A 21,727-nucleotide genomic window follows, 5' to 3' on the forward strand; every position below is an offset into this window, starting at 1 on the left:
GGGATCGCCGGCGTCGGCGCACCACGAGTTTGCATTCGCCAATTGCCTTGCATCAGCCAGTACCGCGGCAGCCATTCGCGACGCCAAACGTTTTAACTGTCTGTGCGAATTCAAAACATTCCAAATTTTGACAAAATGACCAAACCAATACCCTACAACACGTAAGTTAATTCATTGGTTTAGCTTCGAAAACGTTCCAGAATTGTTGAAATGCTTATAAAGTTTGCATAATGTAGTGCAAGAGTGTTATAATTTAATGCCTCACCGTTTTTTTGTGTCTTATTCGACCGAAACTAATGTTGTGTGCGTAGTAAGGTTTATTGCGTCTCTGTTTGATTGGATTTACGTATGCTTTTAACTTATTCACGTGCCGTAAATAGATAGAATCCACAGCTTATGTGGTCATAGGTGGTCGACGAAAGCCTTTGTCGTCACGAGATGTCCCCCCCACCCCTCGCCGCCCCCACCTTGAGACATGAGGTCGATTTTTCCATTGTGTTATAATGTTTTAATAATGGATCACATGACATGATTTGTAACGAAAGACAATCTTTTATTACGATACCAATATTTTTCATTGAACACGTTTGTTTGACCTTGGTTTATTCTCGAATGGCATCATTGACTTATTCAAGCAAATTTAGTTTATAGATACATGTGTGTGTATATGTTTATAATCTGTGCACGATTGTAGTCTAGACCTGAACGTTTTTGAGGCTTATCTGTCAATCTGACAATGTTTAACAATCCGAGTGAGAGAGCGAGAGAGAGAGAGAGAGAGAGAGAGAGAGAGAGAGAGAGAGAGAGAGAGAGAGTATATTGTTTTGGAATTTTGGATTATTTCCTTTTGAAAATAATAACACAGAAACTACAGGTCCCGATACTTCTGAATGCAACGCTTTTATGTCTTATTCTCGCATTTAGATTAACTCATTAATTGAAAGAGATAGGTTTATATTAATAGAAAGAGAGTTTAAATTGCTTTAAAGAATGTCGTTGATGGATTGCTTATCTGGTTAATGTTGTTTGCTTGTTCGTGTTTTACCATTTGCGAACTGTTGACTTCTTATAATAATCTATATCTATACTAATATATAAATCTACAGTGTTTTTTACGGATGTTCCGTTATAACTACTGAACCATGCATTCGATTGACTTGAAACTTGGTATCCATGTAGAAAATCATGTACTTAATGGATAGGCTAATATTTATATGAGTATTGGACTCCCTACACCGGTTGCGGGGGCGTTAATGATGAGATCTTTGTGAGAATCTTTCTGGGGGTGAGAAATAATAATATTAATTTTAAATGCCCAGCGAAGCGGACGGGTACAGCTAGTATGTTTATGTATCTATATTGATGTATAAGTGATATGGTAATTTAATTTTATATGTATATTGTAGGTATACTGTTATATTTATTGTATATTTTGTTATTATTTAATATTGTACGTAAAGGTTTGATCTATTGTTATTTTGTTCTTGTTTATAATAAATATTAAACCGCAATATACCTGCTGCAAATTTCTCGGAATTTCTCGAGATAAAATAACGGCTATCTGGAAGAGATCTTATTTCGGCGATAAGACACCATATTGTACAATTATACTTGTTTGTTGATTCTTTTATAATAAAGTATGCTCTTTCTCCCTCTCTCTCCCTCTATCTCCATCCCCTCTCCACTCTGCCGCCTCAACTACTCCCCCACTATAAGCAGTTGTTAAATATCTACGGTACATTTCATTATCTAGCCAGCCTTGCCTCGTTAACATAGGGGTTATCACAGACACTCAGTAAAGTTGTTGATTTTTTTTATTGGCATATAAACAGTCGCAAAATGATAATAACTCGCATATTATAAATAGATACGAAGACCTTTTAATATTTCCATAAACGAAATATGCAATTAAAAGTATTTTGTTGAGTCGTAACCATGTATCACATATTATGTGACATGTATGATTAAAATCATTTTTACGGTTTTATATCGCCTTTTTGGAACGAAGTTCCTTATGGGACGATGCGGAGGGGTACATTAACCGGGAAAAAACGTCCGTAACGTAAGATCTTTATAAGTAATGCACAGAGTGTACGACTTAACTTTGTAATAACGTACAAAAAATAACATATTTTTTATCATTCATTGACCACGATCTCAGAGCGTTCGTTTGCGCAATACACTAACTCTTATGCAAACAACTGTGAATGAAGTGTACCACAATAAGTTCGCACGTTACCGAATGACTGTTGGTTGTTGCGAAACCTCCAGTTTTATTTTATTTATACCTCGAATAGAACTTAAAATTAATATTTTTATAATAAGGAACTTCGTTCCTATCCGATGTCCCACGACACACACATCTTTTTTATTATAATTACGTTCAGAATTATAATTATACAGTTTTCGTGGTCATTGACCGCTGTCGGCGTCCTCGATAACGAAAACTGTAAATTATTCCAAACGTCAGAAATAATATCGAGGAGTGAAAGACTATTTGTTTAAGCGACATTTTTGTAACTTTACAAGAGAGCCATTTAATTTATTTTTACTGGTGGTAGGACCTCTTGTGAGTCCGCACGGGTAGGCACCACCACCCTGCTTATTTCTGCCGTGAAGCAGTTATGCGTTTCGGTTTGAAGGGTGGCGCAGCCGTTGTAACTATACTGAGAGCTTAGAACTCATATCTCGAGGTGGGTGGCAGCATTTACGTTGTAGATGTCTATGGGCTCCGGTAACCACTTTACGCCAGGTGGGCTGTGAGCTCGTCCATCTTTGAATGGGGTAAACTGAAGATTCGATTTCCTGCTCTATTTTGGCTATAACATGACTTTGGAATTTATGCTGTAAACCCTAAAGCGGAAAAGGAGCGACTCGACCATTCCGTGGTTCAGATCCGATCATGCACGGTCCTCGTGAATAAATATTGGATAGTTACTTCACTCAAAAATACATGGAGAGGTACGATTTGAGCTTCGGTAAAGTCCCATCACTCGATACGAACACACCGGGTATCTTATCTTATCTTCATATCGTAAAATAAAAATACTCGCAGCAATGTTACGTAAAAGCAAAACTGCAAAGCGTCTGTCTCATTATTACTGCCGATAATGTATATAAACCCGTCACTTTCCCCCAGATAGATCTATTGCGGCTACCACTTTTGTCCAATCACAAATTAGACTACATACTTTCCTTGAACAGATACTCTTCACCACCTCAGGCTAGAGAATGTCCATTAATGAAGAGTCAAACAGAACATTCTTTCTCCTCCTCGCCATGCTCGCTAGCAAGATCAGCTTCTGGGTGGAACTTTGCAGCTAAAGTTGGGCATTAAATAAACCGTCACAAGCATTAACATCTTGCTTACATCTGTCACGAAGCAGCCATACTCCAATTTGATGGGCGGGACAGTTATTCTAATTCAATCTACGCTCTGCCCCTGGCATTGCTGAAGTCTATGGGCGACGGTAACCACTAACCATCAGGTGGGCCGTTTGCTCGTCTGCCTACAAGGGCAATAAAAATAAATAAATAAATGTTGTCTTAGTATTATCCAGTCTAGTCTGTTATCTAGCCTTAGTATTATTGTTTCAATAGGCAGACTTGTATAAGGCCTCTCCGGTGGTGAGTGATAACCTCTCACAGATATCCAGCAATGCCACGGGAATATACAAGTCGCTGCCTACCAATATAATTTCATATTTTAATCATTTCTAGGTTATCGTCGACTTCAAGTTTGGGCAAAAAATGCTGTTACTGCTTTCCACTAAGGATTGGTTGCTTCATCCTTGGTTACCTGACCATGGTATGTATCTACTGTTGTATCTCTTATTTCCTTTGACATAAAGAAAGAAAGATACATACAGATATGTACAAGGAGAAAGAATAAAAAGTAAGAGATTTATCAATACATTTGTTGTAAAACATATTATCCAGACGTGATATATTAATGTATCAGGATTTGTGTTAAAAGAATTAGAGATATTCGGTTTTATTTAGCAGTCCATAATTCCACATTTAATATTATAAATACGACAGCCATTTTGTCTGTTATGTTTTTTACTTTCGAACCACGAAACCGATTTTAACGAAATTTGGTATGGCATGGGAGTTCTGCGAAAAGATATAGGCCTCATTTCATCTAAATCCTGAGGACTTATCTTGGTCCACGCCATATTTACAGCTTCTGCGAATTGAACACTGTTGTAATAAATAATAACAAAAAATGAAAAAAAAAATTTAGCTAAAATGGTGATTTAGTTTAGTTTGCTTAAATTTTGTTTAGTATTGTTTATAACTATTTCTAATCGATTTAATTAAATTTTTCTGTTGTTTTTATTCGGTTGTCCTTTGAGAGTCCTGTCTCAAGTCGCGTTGCGTAATTTACAATAAGTTAAACGGTATTCACTTTTCACTTTGGGATATTCCAAATTATAGTGTGTCAAAAAACCGGGCCACAGAGAACATTTTTTTAATTTTGTTGCCACATTGCTCTGAATCATAAAAGCAATATACTTACATATTATGTTTGTCTTAGAACTAAGCGATCAATGTATTGCAACAGAAAATCATTAGAAAAGTACGTCTGCTTGAACAAAACTTTGAATTCCGAACTGCATACTAAATATTCCTAGAGAATATAGAGATACATGGTGCAGAATATTTTTTTTTTTTTTAATTGTGCATACTAAATACATTAAATCAATAAAAAAAAACATTACACACACTACCATGTATTTGACACACACGCATGCATGCTATTTGTTTATTGTCAAAATTTTCTTATTGTATAAAGTCTGTGGTCAAATTGAGAATAGCTTATATTGTGTGTCTTTATTAGTATTTGTCTAAAGTGTAGTCTTAGCGAAGTCTGTGATTATAGAAGTACCTATAAGAGTCTTTGACAATAGAATCATAATAGTGTGCAATCTTATGATTTCAATTAATTATAGTCGAATTTTGACTACCGGGGGCCCATAATAATTTTATGTGGACACATGAAATCAGTGTCCGTCTGGCATAGACCAAGGATGAGCAACACGCGGACCGCCAAGCATTTCTAATATTAAATTTATTTTATCGACTCTCTCTCCCATCAATTCGTTTTTCTGTTCTTTTTTTATTTGTTCTTTTTAATAAAAATATAAAGTTTCGTAGATTATTAATAAGAGTTAATCCATGTACGGCCCGCCATAAATAATTAAAATTTAAATTGGCCCATGCGTAACGTCACGTGGGACGCCCCCTGGCTAGGTGATGCAATGACCTCCGAACGGTGGTCGGCAAGAAGTGGATGAGGAGAGCCGAATCCCTCGCTCAGCGGTGTGGATTGGGAGAGGCCTATGTCCAGTAGTGGACGACTGTGGGCTGTTTATAACATTGGCCCATTGATTAAACAGTTTGCTCAACCATGGCATAGACAGCACATAGTCTATATTGCCTGATCTAATCTGACACAATTTGATAACCCATTCGTAATTCGTTTCTTTTCAACAGTTCACCAATGTCTACAATACCGGGCTGTTGATTACTTTGACCAATTACATTGGAGCTGGTTCCCATAGCTTCGATCGCACCACTAACTTCGATAGCATCGACTTGGAAGAGCTCAGCGAACCCACCAGTACCTTACAGCCTGCCCAGCAATCCTCGGAATCGCCCCTCCTCAGTGGGGTCGGATTCGTGCTTCTGATGACGATAGTCATAAATGCTGCATGGTTGCTTGTCAACATCGCTTGTGTGGTCGGACTACACAGGGTATGTGCTTTCCATGATTTAATTTAATCATATCAATATAGACTGCTACAGAACAGTTGAGATGGACATAATAAATAAATAACAATAAAAGTGTGTGTGTGTGTGCAAGTCACACACGGTAGAAGTGAAACTTATAAATAAGATATAGATATACTGACTATCCTACTACACGGGAGCATACATATGGACAATGTTTAGTAGACGATAGTGGGGATGCTGCGAAGAGTCGCACAAAGAAGAGACCGAGAACGTCTAATTTGTTCTATCTCATTCTCTCGCCGGCTGAGTCCTATACATTTATGTGTTTGTGTCTCTATGGACTTATTTTTTCGTTTCATCGAGTTTGAAATCACAACGATTCTAAAGAAGTTTCACTTCAATAAAAAAAAGGGGAACAAATCACGGACAGTCATATGACCCCAATTTAGGATACCCCATGTTATTGGTACTAGATACTGATAATCTTTTTTATATTTATTTATTGTTTAGATGGGTGGAAGAGCTCACAGCCCACCTGGCGTTAAATAGTTACTGGAGCCCACAGACATCTACGACGTAAATGCGCCACCCACATTGAGATATAAGGGCTCAAGTATAGTTATAACGGCTGCCCCACCCTTCAAACCGAAACGCATTACTGCTTCGCGGCAGAAATAGGCGGGGTGCTGGTACCTACCCGCGCAGACTCACAAGAGGTCCTACCACCAGTAAAAATACATGCTTATATACCTCTAAATATATACATGTATGTATATATATAGATAGTAAAGACAGACAGAGACCCAGACAAAAAGCAAACAAACTTATCCATCACAAAATGTTTACCCGATGTGGGAATCGAACCCACGACCCTGGGTGCAACAGTTAGGGGCACTAAAGACTGCATCACCGAGTCAGTCATAAATATAAACACACTAACTTTTGCCCGCGACTTGGTCCGCGTGGAATAGTTCACAAATAATGCTTTATTTTTGAAACAAATTTGGTTAGCATAAAAACGTTATAATGAGCCAACCAACAATATTTTATATAGACATAATATGCCGTCGCAGATTTTTTTAGATCTTTTAAAGGGGAACAATTCTCTCAAATCGGACCAGTAGTTTCTGAGATTAGCGCGTTCAAACAAACAAACTCTTCAGCTTTATAATATTAGTATAGATAAACCTTGATTGATTTACTATACTTGAGACCTTAGAACTTGTATCTCAAGGTGGGTGGCGCATTTACATTGTGGATGTCTATGGGCTCCAGTAACCACTTAACATCAGGTGGGCTGTGAGCTCGTCCACCCATCTAAGCAATAAAAAAAAAAAAAAAAAAAAAAATTGTCTGTAGTCTTTCAAACGTTCGTTCGGGCACCCAAAAACTGTCCATACTCATTCTAATAAAGCATTACCGGGTTACATATTCAAATTTTTCGATATTCAGAATTTACAACATTTCATTTTTTTAACATACTCATAATATTAATCTTAAACTCAATCTTAATTGATACTAGATTGAAAATAAACAGACTCATATAATTGATTTTTTGGAAATTCGATAGTTTCATTCATGAATTTGGTTTTGAATTTCATTTTATTCTAAATAGACGTAAGCACCAAATGACGTCACGTTTACGGAACACTGCGCTGCCTTCGACGACTTTGCTTTGTAAAAAAAAAACTTAACAGTTGACATGACATTCACGATTAGCGTCATTCAATATAGCATTGCCAATGTTGTCATGTATAGTGATACATAACACAAAAATTACGCTTAGATTGGGACCAGAGGATGTAGTGTGAACTGTCCATGAATATGTAAAAAATATATATATTTAATTATCCAATTTACTTACCAATTGATTATAATGGAAGCAAGACAGTGAATTGATTCTTTACAATCAATCATACAAATCATTCGCTTTACTAGATGTTGCTAGCCACTAGGTCAAGAAATAAATATGATTGGCTAAATTGTGTAGCTTAGGGGTCTATATTTTAACAACTTTTTTTTTAATCAAAAATATATTAAGAAATAAAAAATAGGACAAAATGTAAGCTGTCAAAAAATACCTCTTAAAATATTATAACACCCATAAAAATCCCACCGTACTTGTTTCCTCCCTAAATTTAGGGGGAGAAACTCAAAGTTGGGAACCCTGACGCCTTTGTTTTGTAATGATAATGACATGTTTTGACATTTTCGCCACAGAGTATCAGCAATGTCGGAAAGGCAAAAGAATATTTTCATACAGTCGTAAACCTGACGTCACCGCAACATTTTTAGTTTTTAATGATTTACTCCCAAATTAAATAATATAAAATTATAAGAATTACATATTTTAGCTCAGAATTTAAAAATAAAGAAACGGCATTTTTATTTTATGCATGATAATTTTTTGAAATGTTGTCAATTGAAGACTGTCTTGTTTTAGTCAGTAGATTATTTTGGTGTCGTAGTCAAATTATACTATTATAACAAAATAGAAACTAGACTTTCAACAAAGTAAAATGAGGATATCATTAATATAGTTAAGGTCATTTAAATACGCATTGTTGACCAGGTCGGAATATAACTAATTCTATATCGTGAGCATTAGAAATATTCAGTTTTCTCAAAGTAAGTATAAAAGTTTTTACTGGTGGTAGGACCTCTTGTGAGTCCGCACGGGTAGGTACCACCACCCTGTCTATTTCTGCCGTGAAGCGTGAAGCAGTAATGCGTTTCAGTTTGAAGGGCGGAGCAGCCGTTGTAACTATACTTGAGTCCTTCGTATTGATATCTCAAGGTGGGTGGCGCATTTACGTTGTAGATGTCTATGGGCTCCAGTAAGCACTTAACACCAGGTGAGTTATGAGCTCGTTCACCCATCTAGGCAATAAAGAAAAATACATTCGACAATGAACAACATTGATTAAAGTGGCTCTCAAACTTTACGCAGAGCGAATAGCAATGTGCCTTTGTCCCAAAAAAAACACATGACGTTTAACAATGACTTATCTTGTGATTATCATTCGCGCGCTTGTAAAGTATCTAGATATAAAAATAGCGGTGCGACCTCGCAAACGGAGTTGCCGGTTTCAAAATTAAAATACACACAAAAGACTTGTATTTTGTTTTTGACGCGTATCAGCAGTATCCACGTATTGTTAGAAGGTTTCTTAAATTGTTTGTAGTTATGTTGTTATTTCTGCTATTTTATTTACAGTTTTACATAAACTACACTGTATGCACCTTTAGCAGTTTTCTGGCAACACTAAAATGTCGGGCGGTGGATGGTAGCAATAAACAAAATGTTCGAACGGAGTGCAGTGAGCGTGCACGTAATGCGGACCCGAGCTGGACGCCAGCCAACAACTGTTACTCAAAATTACACATTTATTTATTAGACCCTGTTGTGGGCTGGGAGGCTGGGATGTTTCTTTTACGTTTAGTTTGGATTTTTGAAAAGATTTTACCAAACACATCCTTTTTTTTTGCTTAGGTGAATGGACGAGCTCACATCCCACCGGTTGTTTAGTGGTTACTGGAGCCCATAGACATCTACAACGTAAATTCCGCCACCCACCTTGAGATATGAGTTCTAAGGTCTCAGTATAGTTACAACAGCTGCTCCACCCTTCAAACCGAAACGCATTACTGCTTCACGGCAGAAATAGGCGGGGTGGTGGTACTTATTCAGGGGAACTCATAAGAAGTCCTACCACCAGTAAAATTAAAAAAACAGTATTAATATCACTATTTCGTTATCCTATTACTATTATGAGTTAATATTGACCGTAGTATTAATATTTAAATAGCTTGCGAAATTTAAATAAAGTCAAGGTTACACTAAAACCGTTCTAAGGTATTTATTAGCAGAAAGAATACGGAAGTTGATATTTCAGAGATCTTTTTCTTGCCCTTATTTCACATAGAAATAGACGAGGCACCAGAGAGATGACAAGCAGCCTCTTTTTCCATTCTGGCCTATCATACGTCATCTCCGCATTCACACCCTTCTCGCGGATATCCTCTATTACACACTTCATCAAAGTATTTTTATTCTTACAATATAAGGCCAACGATAGGATTTCCAAGGAGGACTGACGTCAGTCAGGCTGTCGGTCTTAAAATTCAGGCAGCATGACTTGATATTTCAAAGATGTTGTAAATAAAATGTCGTAAAACTCCCCGACTACACGTCCACTTGGATACAACTGTGACATCAATGAAACGTATGCATACGCTCAGGCAATAGGAGTCAGTGACACTTGTGATCCTGAAATGATATTGTAGATTGTTTTTACAAAGACCACGAGTTGCAAGGAGCTTTGTTAATGTTTTCAGTGTTTATTTACTTAGCTTTATTTACTTAATTTTTTTCGCAATCGAAGCCAGGTGCTTTTGCATTCCACTTCATCGCAAGTGTAATTCATTGGTAAACTAGGGGCACAGGCGAGCTTACGACTTTTCAAACCTCGTTTAAAGTGTTCGGGGCATAGGAAGCAAGATCACAGGTGCTCAATATGAGCTACTTGTTCTTATTTTGGACTATGCAACACAACAGGTCACACTTCTAGATCCGGGTAGCATGTGGCCAAATAGATCTCTCAAAGCGCATTGCCGACTAGCGCTATATTAGGAAAAAAACAAGCTCGATGTTTTTTGTCGATTTTTCTATGATACAATTATTTCAGTGTTAGCTAGCCCATTTATTGAGGAAGGCTATATATAGGCTATATAAGTATAGCATCACGATAAGACCAATACAAGTGGAGCATCGATAAAGAATGTTTCAAAATAGGGGTTTAAATAGCTCCTTAACATTCTTTAATTCAAAAAAAAATATTTTTTTTTTTATTGCCCTTGTAGGCAGACGTGGTTACCGTCGCCAATGGACTTCAGCAATGCCAGGGGCAGTCAAGCCGCTGCCTATCGCATATTTTCACTTTCTACGTGAATTAAGTGGGGGGTAACATTTAGCGTTATGCCAAAGTAATTATTCGACGCGGACGTAGTCGCAGGCAAAAACTAGTGAATTTATAAAATGCGATAATTTGCACGGAAGATAAAAATTAGCGACTTTTACCGTCTAGTTTTTATGATATTTTAAAACGCCTTTAAAAACCTTGATAAAACTACAAGTTTCCCTTGGATTTGAAATCCCCACTGTTCTGTTCCGCTAAAGGATCACGCGGCTCACTTCCATACCCGTTTTCTTTGATAGCTGCAATCTGTGGCTTGTAGGAAGCGTTTACGTTGGAACCCTCACGCGGCTCACGGGTGACCCTCATGACCCGAACGGTTCAGTACGATAAGGCTCACCGGTGCGCACCGTGGCCTGAATGAAAATACTCGATTTTCATATGGCGTTCAATGTGTCTTTCGTGGCATGCAACCTCTTTGACAGGACATTAGAACTACGACGATTAGACATAGACACAGACTAAGATAGAGACTAGACAAGAATTCGAAAAGAAATGGAACGAGGGCGTTCGTGACTATCGGGGGGCAGTACATTTTTTGACTTCTTGAAAGACGGACAAAAAGGCGACAAGGAACGAACCGACCGTTCTCATATACATATTAAAATAGTCGACAAAAGAACGAACCGACCGTTCAGTGTCAAATTTGAACTTAGACACTGTATAGGCCGGGAGCTCACCTGTCTGATACAATTGTAAAGACAATAAAAATGTTCTGTTTCAGAGGCGACCTGGTAACATCAAGTTCTACGTCCTCTTCGCATCCTGCCGCCTCGTCCTGGTCTTTGCTGGTTTAGTGTACCTGACAATGACTATCACGACTCCGGCCTTAATGTTACACGGCTTGGACATTGGTGAGTTGAAAATATATTTTGAATCGTGCTATACTGAATTTTCGGGGCGGAAAAGTCCTTGAGTGGCGACCGCGTACCGGAAGACGTAGCGTGGGTAGGCCTCCCACAAGATGGATCGACGACCTACTGAGGCTCGCGGGGATCCGCTCGATGCAAGCAGCGCTGGACCGATCTTTGTGGCGTGGCTTGGGGGAGGCCTATGTCCATAGTGGACGTCTGTGGGCTGATGGAATACAAAAGAATAGAATAGTACATTTTTGGCATTATACGTGATTATACGTGATGATACGGGGTACCAATTTACTAATGAAATACGTACTCAGCAAATGTTCACGATTGACTTCCACGGTGAAGGAATAGCATCGTGTAATAAAAATCAAACCCGCAAAATTATAATTTGCATAATTACTGGTGGTAGGACCTTTTGTGAGTCCGCACGGGTAGGTACCACCGCCCTGCCTATTTCTGCCGTGAAGCAGTAATGTGTTTCGGTTTGAAGGGCGGGGCAGCCGTTGTAACTATACTTGAGACCTTAGAACTTATATCTCATGGTGCGTGGCGCATTTACGTCGTAGATGTCTATGACCTCCAGTAATCCACTTAACACCAGGTGGGCTGTGAGCTCGTCCACACATCTAAGCAATAAAAAAATGCAATGTTATGCTAAAGCTACCCTACTCTAAAAGTAGGGAAGATTGACTGCTTTATGTTGGGCAGAAATTTTCCTGAAATATGTACCAATATCAAGAGCACAAATAAACAAGAACAAACGCTAAATATTTATTGTATTGATTGGCAAATTATTAAATTACATAGTTTTTTTACCTTTAATTCTCGATTCAACCAATTAATAAAATCAACACAAATGCTTATTAACAACAATAATGGACAGTCAAGGTTTCAATAATGGACTGTATTATCTTGCGCATTACAAAAGGTCAGGTATGACACAAATCATTATCTGCTCAGTTCGTCTCTGGAAATTGTCGAAGCCATTTTTTTTTAACACGATAAGGAACATTAGAATAACATATTGTAAAATCGTCGGTAAACATTACAAATGAGTGAATCAATTTGTGTACTGAGGTATTTTGGGTACTGAGTAACAGAGGTCAAGACGTACCAGACTTACGTATACACAAATGTTCATGAATGACTTCCAGGAAGGAAGGAAGGAAGAAATAATATCGTGTAATATAAATTGAGGTCGCAATAAATGTAATTTGCGTAATTACTGGTGGTAGGGCGTCTCGTGGGCCTTTGGGCTGGTAGGTACCACCACCCTGCCTATTTCTGATATGAAGCAGTAATGCGTTTCGGTTTCAATGGTGGGGCAACCGTTGTAGTGTAAAACTGAGACATAGAATTCATGCCTCAAGGTGGCTCGCGGCATTTAAGTTGTTGATGTCTATGGGCTCCGGTAACCACTTAAAACCATGTGAATTGTAAGCTAGTTCACTAATTTATACTTAAAAAACGTTAATATGCTTAATTCCCGTAGGCAGGTACCAATTGAAATGAAAAACGTACCTGTTTTCATGGACTACTTCCATGATGAAGGAATCTGACAATGCATTTCAGACGTGTCTATTTAGAGCCGATCTGATTTCTGCAGGGCAGGAAATTATATTAACCCTTTGCACTCAAACGACGCCAATTAATAGAGTGTAATAAGATAAACATTATTTATCATAGTTTGTTGTTTTCAAAATATAAATGAATAGGCTCGTGAAGTTTTACCATTTGTATAAGATTGTTTGTTTATATGTATGTTTTTTAAAGTAACTGTAAAATGTTTAACTAATTTGGTCGAAACCGTCTCGAGTTACTTGTTCGCACAAGCGAAAAGGTCGTCGAGTGCAAAGGGTTGAAACGAGCTTGTTAAGCCTGTGACTTTGCCTGCGTGGTCAAGGACAAGTGTCAGTTAATTTTCTATATATCTTACATTTAATAAAATAGTTTTCCGTGGGAACTAGATCTTTGTTCGGGATAAAAGGTAGCCTAATTTACTGTCCTGACGTAGAACTGTCATTTAAAAAAGCATTATAGTCACAGTAGCACCTCGCGCGTCTTTCTCAAGGCGTAGTCTTCCGTCAGGAATTGGAAGAAGAGGAGGAACTCGGTCTTCTTCTTCTCCCTCTGCTTCTCTGGAGGAGCCGGAGTCCCACATAGCTCAGTCTGTTATCCCTCTCGACCGAGTGTCCGTAAACGGATACCCCAGCAACGAATAAGGCACAGATACAGCAAATGTTGTGACGTAGATTTTAATATGAACCTTTTTTGTCTACAGCTGTAGCATCTTACTTCATCACGGTGTACAATACCTACGCCAGACAGCTGGAGAATGAGCCGTAGTAAATTCAAGCCCGACTTGAAAACCAGATCAGGGACGTCTCATTCATCGATCCTCGCACAATGGACGACAACAAACTCATTCTGGCTTAATTAACTATTTTTAATGGCACTGTAACAAAAAAAAAAAGTGTTTTTCTACTATTATTATTAAAATACTGAATAAAGTATAAGTACGACGGAGTAAGTATATTACTTTAATTAATTTAATTAATCACCTTTGTCTGTGAAAAAAAAAAAAGATCTGCTAAGCCTAGGTTTGACTACGATAGTAGTCGAGTGCAGAGTTATTTGGAAATTTAAATACCTACTCGCTACTGCCCAAAAAAGTGGCAACGTATCTAAAACGACCATTCTACAAAAGAATAAGGCGAATTTATGGCGGCTGTTCAGGGATAAAAACAGCATAAGAATTAGCCAGTAAGCTCGATGCATTGTGAGGAAACTGCTTTCCCACAAAAATAGGACTGATTCTCTTCACTTAACGAATCATTTTTTTTTCTGTTCAGACATATTTAGTTACTAAATTACTCGCGTAGTCCGAACTAGGCTTGAAGACAGTCGAAATAATAATTAAAAAAATATATATGTGTTAGTAAGTTAGAGCATTGACACTGATTGATTCGTGTCAATTTAAAAATTTACCTCATGTATGTACACTTAATAAAATAAATGTATGGAAAAAATGTGTTCTTTTTTTTTGGTTTTTTGTTCGTTCAATTTTATTAATATTTAACAAATCTCCCAAATCTTTTGAATTGAAACATTTAGCAAAACTGAATTTCGAAACTGGTAATCGTGATACGACACGACTAAAAAGTCGTGAACAAGAATAAAATGGCCATCATCGGACATCCGGTAAACGTGAAACATCACAATATGTCGTCGTGGCCTAAAGGATAAGACGTCCGGTGTATTCGTGTTGAGCGATGCACTATAGTTCGAATCTTACAAGCGGGTACCAATTTTTCTAATGAAATACGTACTTATCAAATGTTCACGATTGACTTCTACGGTCAAGCAATCACATCCTGTAATAAAAATGAAACCCGCAAAATTATAATTTGCGTAATTACTGGTGGTAGACGGCCTTTTGTAAGTTCGCGCGGGTAGGTACCACTACCCTGCCTATTTCTGCCGTGAAGCAGTAATACGTTTTGGTTTGAAGGGCGGGACAGCCGTTGTAACTATACTTGAGACCTTAGAACTTATATCTCAAGGTGGGTGGCGCATTTACGTTGTAGATGTCTATGGGCTCCAGTAACCACTTAACACCAGGTGAACTGTGAGCTCATCCACCCATCTAAGTAATAAAAAAAATGATAATCTTCGATGGGTATGCTACATATACAAAACGTGTCACAAAAAGGGCTTTACATAAGTTTTAGGAAGGCTTAAACGATTTACCATATTTGTGCATACTAGTGTCTACCGGCAAATATAAATCAGGAAATAAATCTAAAAAACCATCTCATTTAAGAAAGCCCCAACTTCCAAGCCATTTCCCATTAAAACGTAGAAGTCGTAAAACTGAATGTCAATAAAAGACTTTTGATTTCGAGTTGGAGAAATTGGAAGGCAAATAATTTGATTGGACGCCAACCAAACGGGAGGTACCTAACAAATTCCGTCGGGATTCTTTTGTTGTAACTTAAAAAAAAAGATAATACAAATGGAATCATTAATGCACGGACAGAGTAAAAGGTTTTGCTTTTATCGGAAACCGCGCTTATGACCTTTTGATTACAAGCTCGTGATTAAGTATAAGTTTAAAAAGTGAATGTTTTAGCTTGCTTTTAATACTTGTAAATGAGTCGACTATTATCAAAGCCGGCAATGTGACTTTTGGACAATTATTGGTAAATCAGAAAAACGAATTATTGACTTTGTATTCCATTGGCAGTCACAAAACTCTTCTGAACGACATCTTAGATAAATAACAGGTTAAGTTATAAGTAACCTTTATTTAATGCAGGTTTTGAACCGTATTCTTTGAAGGAGACGATTATATTCAAATCAATCTGTATTGACATATCAATAACATTTTTTTGTCCAAATGCACAGATTGCCACCTTTGATAATAGACGACTCAAATACCGTCTGCCCTACGAGACGATATCGTGTCATCGTTGGACAAATAATTCATTTGTCGCTGCCGAGGGTCGTGACTCCGCTACTCGGTAGTAACAAGCTGTGGGGGACGAATCTCGACCTTTGAGACTGCACCTTCTCGTATCTGAAATGGTAGAGCACGAGAGAGAACACTCTATCCGCACAAATCCTTCGGAGACTGGCGAGTGAAATTCAAGAGAACAACGTGCAAGTTACTCTACGTACGTCTTTCGGAAGAGTAACTTGATGATGGATGACCGCAACTTTTCAATCCACAAATATTTTGAAACTAGAGGTATTTCAATTAAGAAATTGGGTAAAAAAGTATAATAACAAATAAAAATATTTATTATTTTTGAAAGGAACGTCACAAAAGAAACTTGGAAAATAGAGCATTATTATTTTCTTTTCTATGTCAAATAAAAAATCGTGATTACAGATGATTTAGAAGTAGTAGCGCTCTCACTAAGAGGCCAAGGTCGGGTACCTGTAGTTTCTCATTAATAGGCATAGTTAAAATCTGACCTCGGACATCGAAGTGAATCATTGATTGATCTTAAATGATAACACCTAATGATCTCTCAACACTAGTCCGCAGCATCTGTTCACGACTTAACCCAACCTAATCTATCTTAAGAAGGATCCTGGAGATCAGTAATACAGGTCTTTGAACCTAGTACAGACTTCAGCTTTTTCAAAGCCTACAAAATTAATTATAAGGTTAATTTCCATTTGTATTTGTACTTATACCTTTAAGAGAGAAATAAATAAATAATAATTATTATTATTGCCATTGAGACTTCAGCTTGATGTTCTTGGAGTACGCTCGGCTCTATCTGAGTTGCAAGTATTTTCTATCTATCTACACCATTAAATTATCTGATTACTTGATCACTCGGTTTCGATGTCCAAGGCTTGTTCATTCGAGGTGAACACTTAATAAGGCATTATAATTAATATCTCGTTTTAATTACTCAACCCGATGACAAATGAAAGCACGAGCAAAGTTCATTACAACGTTGAACAGATTCGAACATCTATCAACGTCATTTAGAAGGATTAAGTTGTGGAAGTCGCAAGGAGTTGCGGTACCAATCTTTGTTGCTTGTCTGCTTATTCCGAAGGAGATGCAACACTATATATCTAGACCTCACGATATAAAAACGATAGTCTTTTTATAATACGCTTTTATTAGCTTCAGACGTATGAATGTTTGTAACGGAATCTTTGAACATGATTTTGACCCCCGTCAAAATATCGGATTAACTCGAAATTTGGTATACTTGTTAAGGACCGATGACAATTCAATATTAAAAAATAATAATTGAAAACAATATATTGAAAAAATTGAAATTTCACTAAAAAATGAAAAAGAAATAATAGTTTTTTACAATAAAATCATTTTGTCTTACACTATTTTTAAATCAAATTTATAAAAAAAAATTTTTTTGTTGGATTTTCTATAGAAGCATATTTTGTTAATTCTTTTAAACTTTTATTTATTTTTAAATTTTGATTCAGTCGATGAATGTATGAAGAAACATTCTCAGTGTCAAAACACTATACTTATCTTCGAGTGGTAGGTAGCAACGTGGTTTAGTAGATTCACAAATACAAACGCCATCGGAGAGCTCTATTGTCGTGCACTATTGGAATAAATATGCTTGGACATAAGGTATCTTAATTTTGAACAGAAAATAAATTGTGTTTATAGAGCAACTACTTTATAAAAGCCCTTTAAAATTTTTCTTGAAGACAAGATAGAGAATAGAAAGAACAATTTAAAAAAAGAATTACACACGCTTAACATATTGCAGTAGGTACAATATATTTTGGACAAAATATGTAGGTTAATACAAAACAATGATTGTAACAAATAGGAATGTGTCCTATATCGTTCACTAAAAATAACCCACCAAGCGTCCAGAGTCGGCCACAGAAACTATTGCAGGAAAAGTTAAATCAGTTTGCAGCTACCGATGCGTACGCTATGCACGATGTACATTACACGCTAAACCAGAAATACTACAATAAATCTTTTGAATTTATACCAGTTCGATTTTATTTGAAGCCCGGAATGGAAGCAAGCTACAATGGAATTTTCTAGAAAATTATTGTTCCAAAATAGAATTTAACTTTATTGATTTAGAAGTGAATAAATTTGTTTGGGTTCAGGATCCTTTAAAGCCACCAAACAAATTTGGTGGCTTTAAATTTTTTTTTTCAAGTACAGATTTGGTTTTGAAGGGAGCCTAAGCTTTTTTATAGTGTGATCCATAGATTGGTAACTTTAAGAAGTTATCAATCTATGGATTGGTAATCCAACGTAATTATATTTAAACTACACTAGGAAATAGTTGAGTCACTGTTTAAAAAACTTCTCCTCATCTCATATGTGTGTTTGTAGGGATACAGAAGTTTAGTTTGAGGTCGCTGAGAGACTGTTTATTTGTCTGTTTTCTAAGAAACCCGTCTTTTTTTGCAGATACATTACTTTCTTTATCAGCAGTAAAATTTTAATATTCTACATTATTGTAATAAAACTTCGTAATACTAGTTTCATTAGCTTAATATGTATGTTTGATTGGATGTAAGGGTAGTTTTGAATGTCACCTTCATCGACATCAAGTCGTATTAGTAACTAGCTGAGTCCCGCGATATTACCTGCGGTTATAGTCGTACCGCGGGGCGAAGCTAGTCTAAAAAAAGTAGCCTAAGTTACTCCTATCAGTGAAAGGCCCGTCCGAATCGGTCAAGCCGTTCCAGAGATTAGCCAGAACAAACAGAGACAGACAGACAAAAATTGTAAGAAATGTTATTTTGGTATATGTACCGTATATATATTCATATGCATGTAGTGTATATACGCATGTAGTAGCATATTGAAAAGGGCTTATTTCAATATTACAGACAGACACTAATTTTATTTATATGTATAGATTTGAAAATTTGCACACGTATAAAGCATCGATAACCGACTTATTTCAATCTTAAGTTGTACTCGTGGGATATGAAGTCAGCATGGTTGACCATTTCATTTCTGCAACAACACTATTATGCGCATTAACGCTATATCAACGCACTTTACTCGAAAAAGCTCAAAATAGAGCAGCACGACTTCCAAGAGACTTCTAATAGAGGTAGGTATTTATCGGAAAGGTCTAATCTGTTCCAAAGTCCCCCATTAGCCTCTAACTTTTCGCGAAGGTCAATAATGGGTTTATCAAGATAATCTCGTGTTAAGGTTTCTGTTCCATGGATTGAATTTTAAACTAACTTCAAGTGGGTACAAGGTATGTTTAATGGAATTCGCGTTACCATCTCGATCCAATACTATGAAAAACTAGCAAGCTAACTTTAACAATTATTTGTATATTGTCTCGTCTATTAGATTTTCAATTAAAATTTGAAAAGATATGTTTATTCCAATACCCAATTTACATTATTAAAAGAAATACTTTATATAACCCGGGAAAATTTATTATACCCTGTTATTTAATGTGTGTAGGTGTTATGGGATCATTTATGTAAAAATATCAACTTCAAAAGAACTAGTTTTAAAAAAATAAATGAATGTAATAATTACAATAGTAATGATATTAGTCATTTAGTTAAGAAAATAGGTTAAGTTTATTTTTTATTGAACCCCAATAGCTATTTGTTTTAACGCTAGTTTGCTACGACAAGTTCACAACATGAAAACAAATGGGATTTATGTTTCTACCACGGAAATGACAAAAGTGAATTTGACAATACGCGAATGAAAGGCGAAATTCCTTTTTGGTACGGAATCACAAAGTGCCAAGCGCAGAGTGCAGTTTCCTATATTCTTTTTACGATGTTTCTGTATTGAGGACAAACCGACCACAATCCAACACCTTGTTGACTGGATGGTTATGAACGAGTCAAACTCGGAACTGACGGAACTGTTCCACTGTGGAACGGAACTGCACCATTGTGGGTTTTTAGGATTTACAGTTTAAGAGCGTAAGATTTTGTGGGACTTTCGCGAATCGAATGACAATGTGATCTGAAGTTATTCGTGTTTGTGACAAAAGATGCTCGATGACTTATCGAGCTCATTTTGGGATACGAATTCCGTAGACGAATTCTGATAATTTGGGAACGATTTTATGAAATAATTTGTAAATGTGCCCATTACATGTGTCAGAGCGTATTGGAAGTACACCCTACTGCATGTAATTGGTACAATCGACCTCGAAACCGGAGTTTTATATCTCAGTTTTTTACTGGTGGTAGGACTTTTTGTGAGTCCGCGCGGGTAGATACCACCACCCCGCCTATTTCTGCCGTGAAGCAGTAATGTGTTTCGGTTTGAAGGGTGGGGCAGTCGTTGTAACTATACTTCAGACCTTAGAACTTATCTCCAGGTGGGTGGCGCTTTTACGTGGTAGATGTTTATGGGCTCCAGTAACGACTTAACACCAGTTGTGCTGTGAGCTGGTCCACCCATCTAAGCAATAAAAAAAAAGTTTTTCATTAAAATGGCTGCCTTGGTGGGCCCTTCAAGATTAAAGAGACTACAGGCTGCTGATTCCTACCTAACTCTTTAGATGTTCAATAAATACAATACATGTATTAAATATTTCCTTACCTTTGTTTTCAAACATGATCTAGCTTACCGTAACCCACGAACCTAACCCAAAATTCTCCAATAATCACTAACCGCATTAATAAACCATAAAAACTCCAACACCCAATAACGAGGTAACTGCCGATGCGGAATTCCCATACATCATACACAAAAGCACCTCAAGGAACCATACATACAAAAAGCTACTCGAAATAACCCAATTCACATCTCCAAGGAGGCATATTTCCATTGGGGTACAATCGTATTTCAAACCCGCGCCAGGCAATTATCCGAGGCTGTATTTATCGGTTTTGTTCGAAACGGGAAAAAACTATTGGATTAATGTCTGGATCACATAGGTCTTTTGTTGCTCAGTAGATAATAATTATAATAAAATAAAAATGTGCGTGATCTATAAAATTAACAAGACTAGCTAATTTCTTGTAAGTGTTTTTTATCGCCAACCAATTAAATCACTTTATTAGTCTTATGGGTAATTATTTTATATACTCCTGTATCGATTAATGACTTCGTCTCCTGGTGTAGTTTTCCTCATTACTGAAGATCGTGACTCCCTGCTGTATCAATCTCTCTTGTATTGATCGCCCAACAAACTTGCTATATTAATCGTATTTGTATTGTACATTAAGGGGGTTTTCTTGGGTAAATGCTGGATCTAATAGGAATCATAATATGGATGCCGCCATCAAGCACGAAATATGAGGACCAGTTCTCAATTATATAATATAACAACTGTTCCACCCTTCAAACCATGACATCTATGACTGCTTTGCGGAAGCCGTAGGTAGGTGGTACTAAATCAGCCTCAAATTTCCTACCATCACTAAAAAGGTTCTTCTCCATAGTGCCTTTTATTTTAAGGATTTTTTTTAGGAATCTGAATTGATTGAGATGATATCATCATTTTATGGTGCCAAAATATTTCATCTCGACCACTTGGAACTGTTGCATTCATTGACGCTGTATTTCGAGTTCGCTGTATTTGCCTAATAAGGCATGGGTAAGAAATCTTTTATACCCAAGAATTCCGGTAAATTTTCATAGCGTCTATAAATTAAGAACACTCTGAATGTCCGTAT

The 21,727-nt window shown here is 36.9% G+C and overlaps 1 protein-coding gene across 1 annotated transcript; it reads left to right on the forward strand.

Moving 5' to 3' along the window:
• The first annotated feature begins 2 nt into the window (after positions 1-2).
• LOC114241613 (uncharacterized) lies at positions 3-14,607 on the forward strand. The gene is made up of 5 exons (XM_028172477.2): positions 3-161; positions 3,721-3,808; positions 5,500-5,760; positions 11,440-11,569; positions 13,860-14,607. Exons 1-5 carry the CDS (start codon positions 136-138, stop codon positions 13,922-13,924), a joined length of 570 nt encoding a protein of 189 aa, XP_028028278.2. The 5' UTR covers positions 3-135; the 3' UTR covers positions 13,925-14,607.
• The last annotated feature ends 7,120 nt before the right edge of the window (positions 14,608-21,727 follow it).

This window comes from Bombyx mandarina, chromosome A1 (assembly GCF_030267445.1).
Source record: "Bombyx mandarina strain Sakado chromosome A1, ASM3026744v2".
NCBI lineage: Eukaryota > Metazoa > Arthropoda > Insecta > Lepidoptera > Bombycidae > Bombyx > Bombyx mandarina.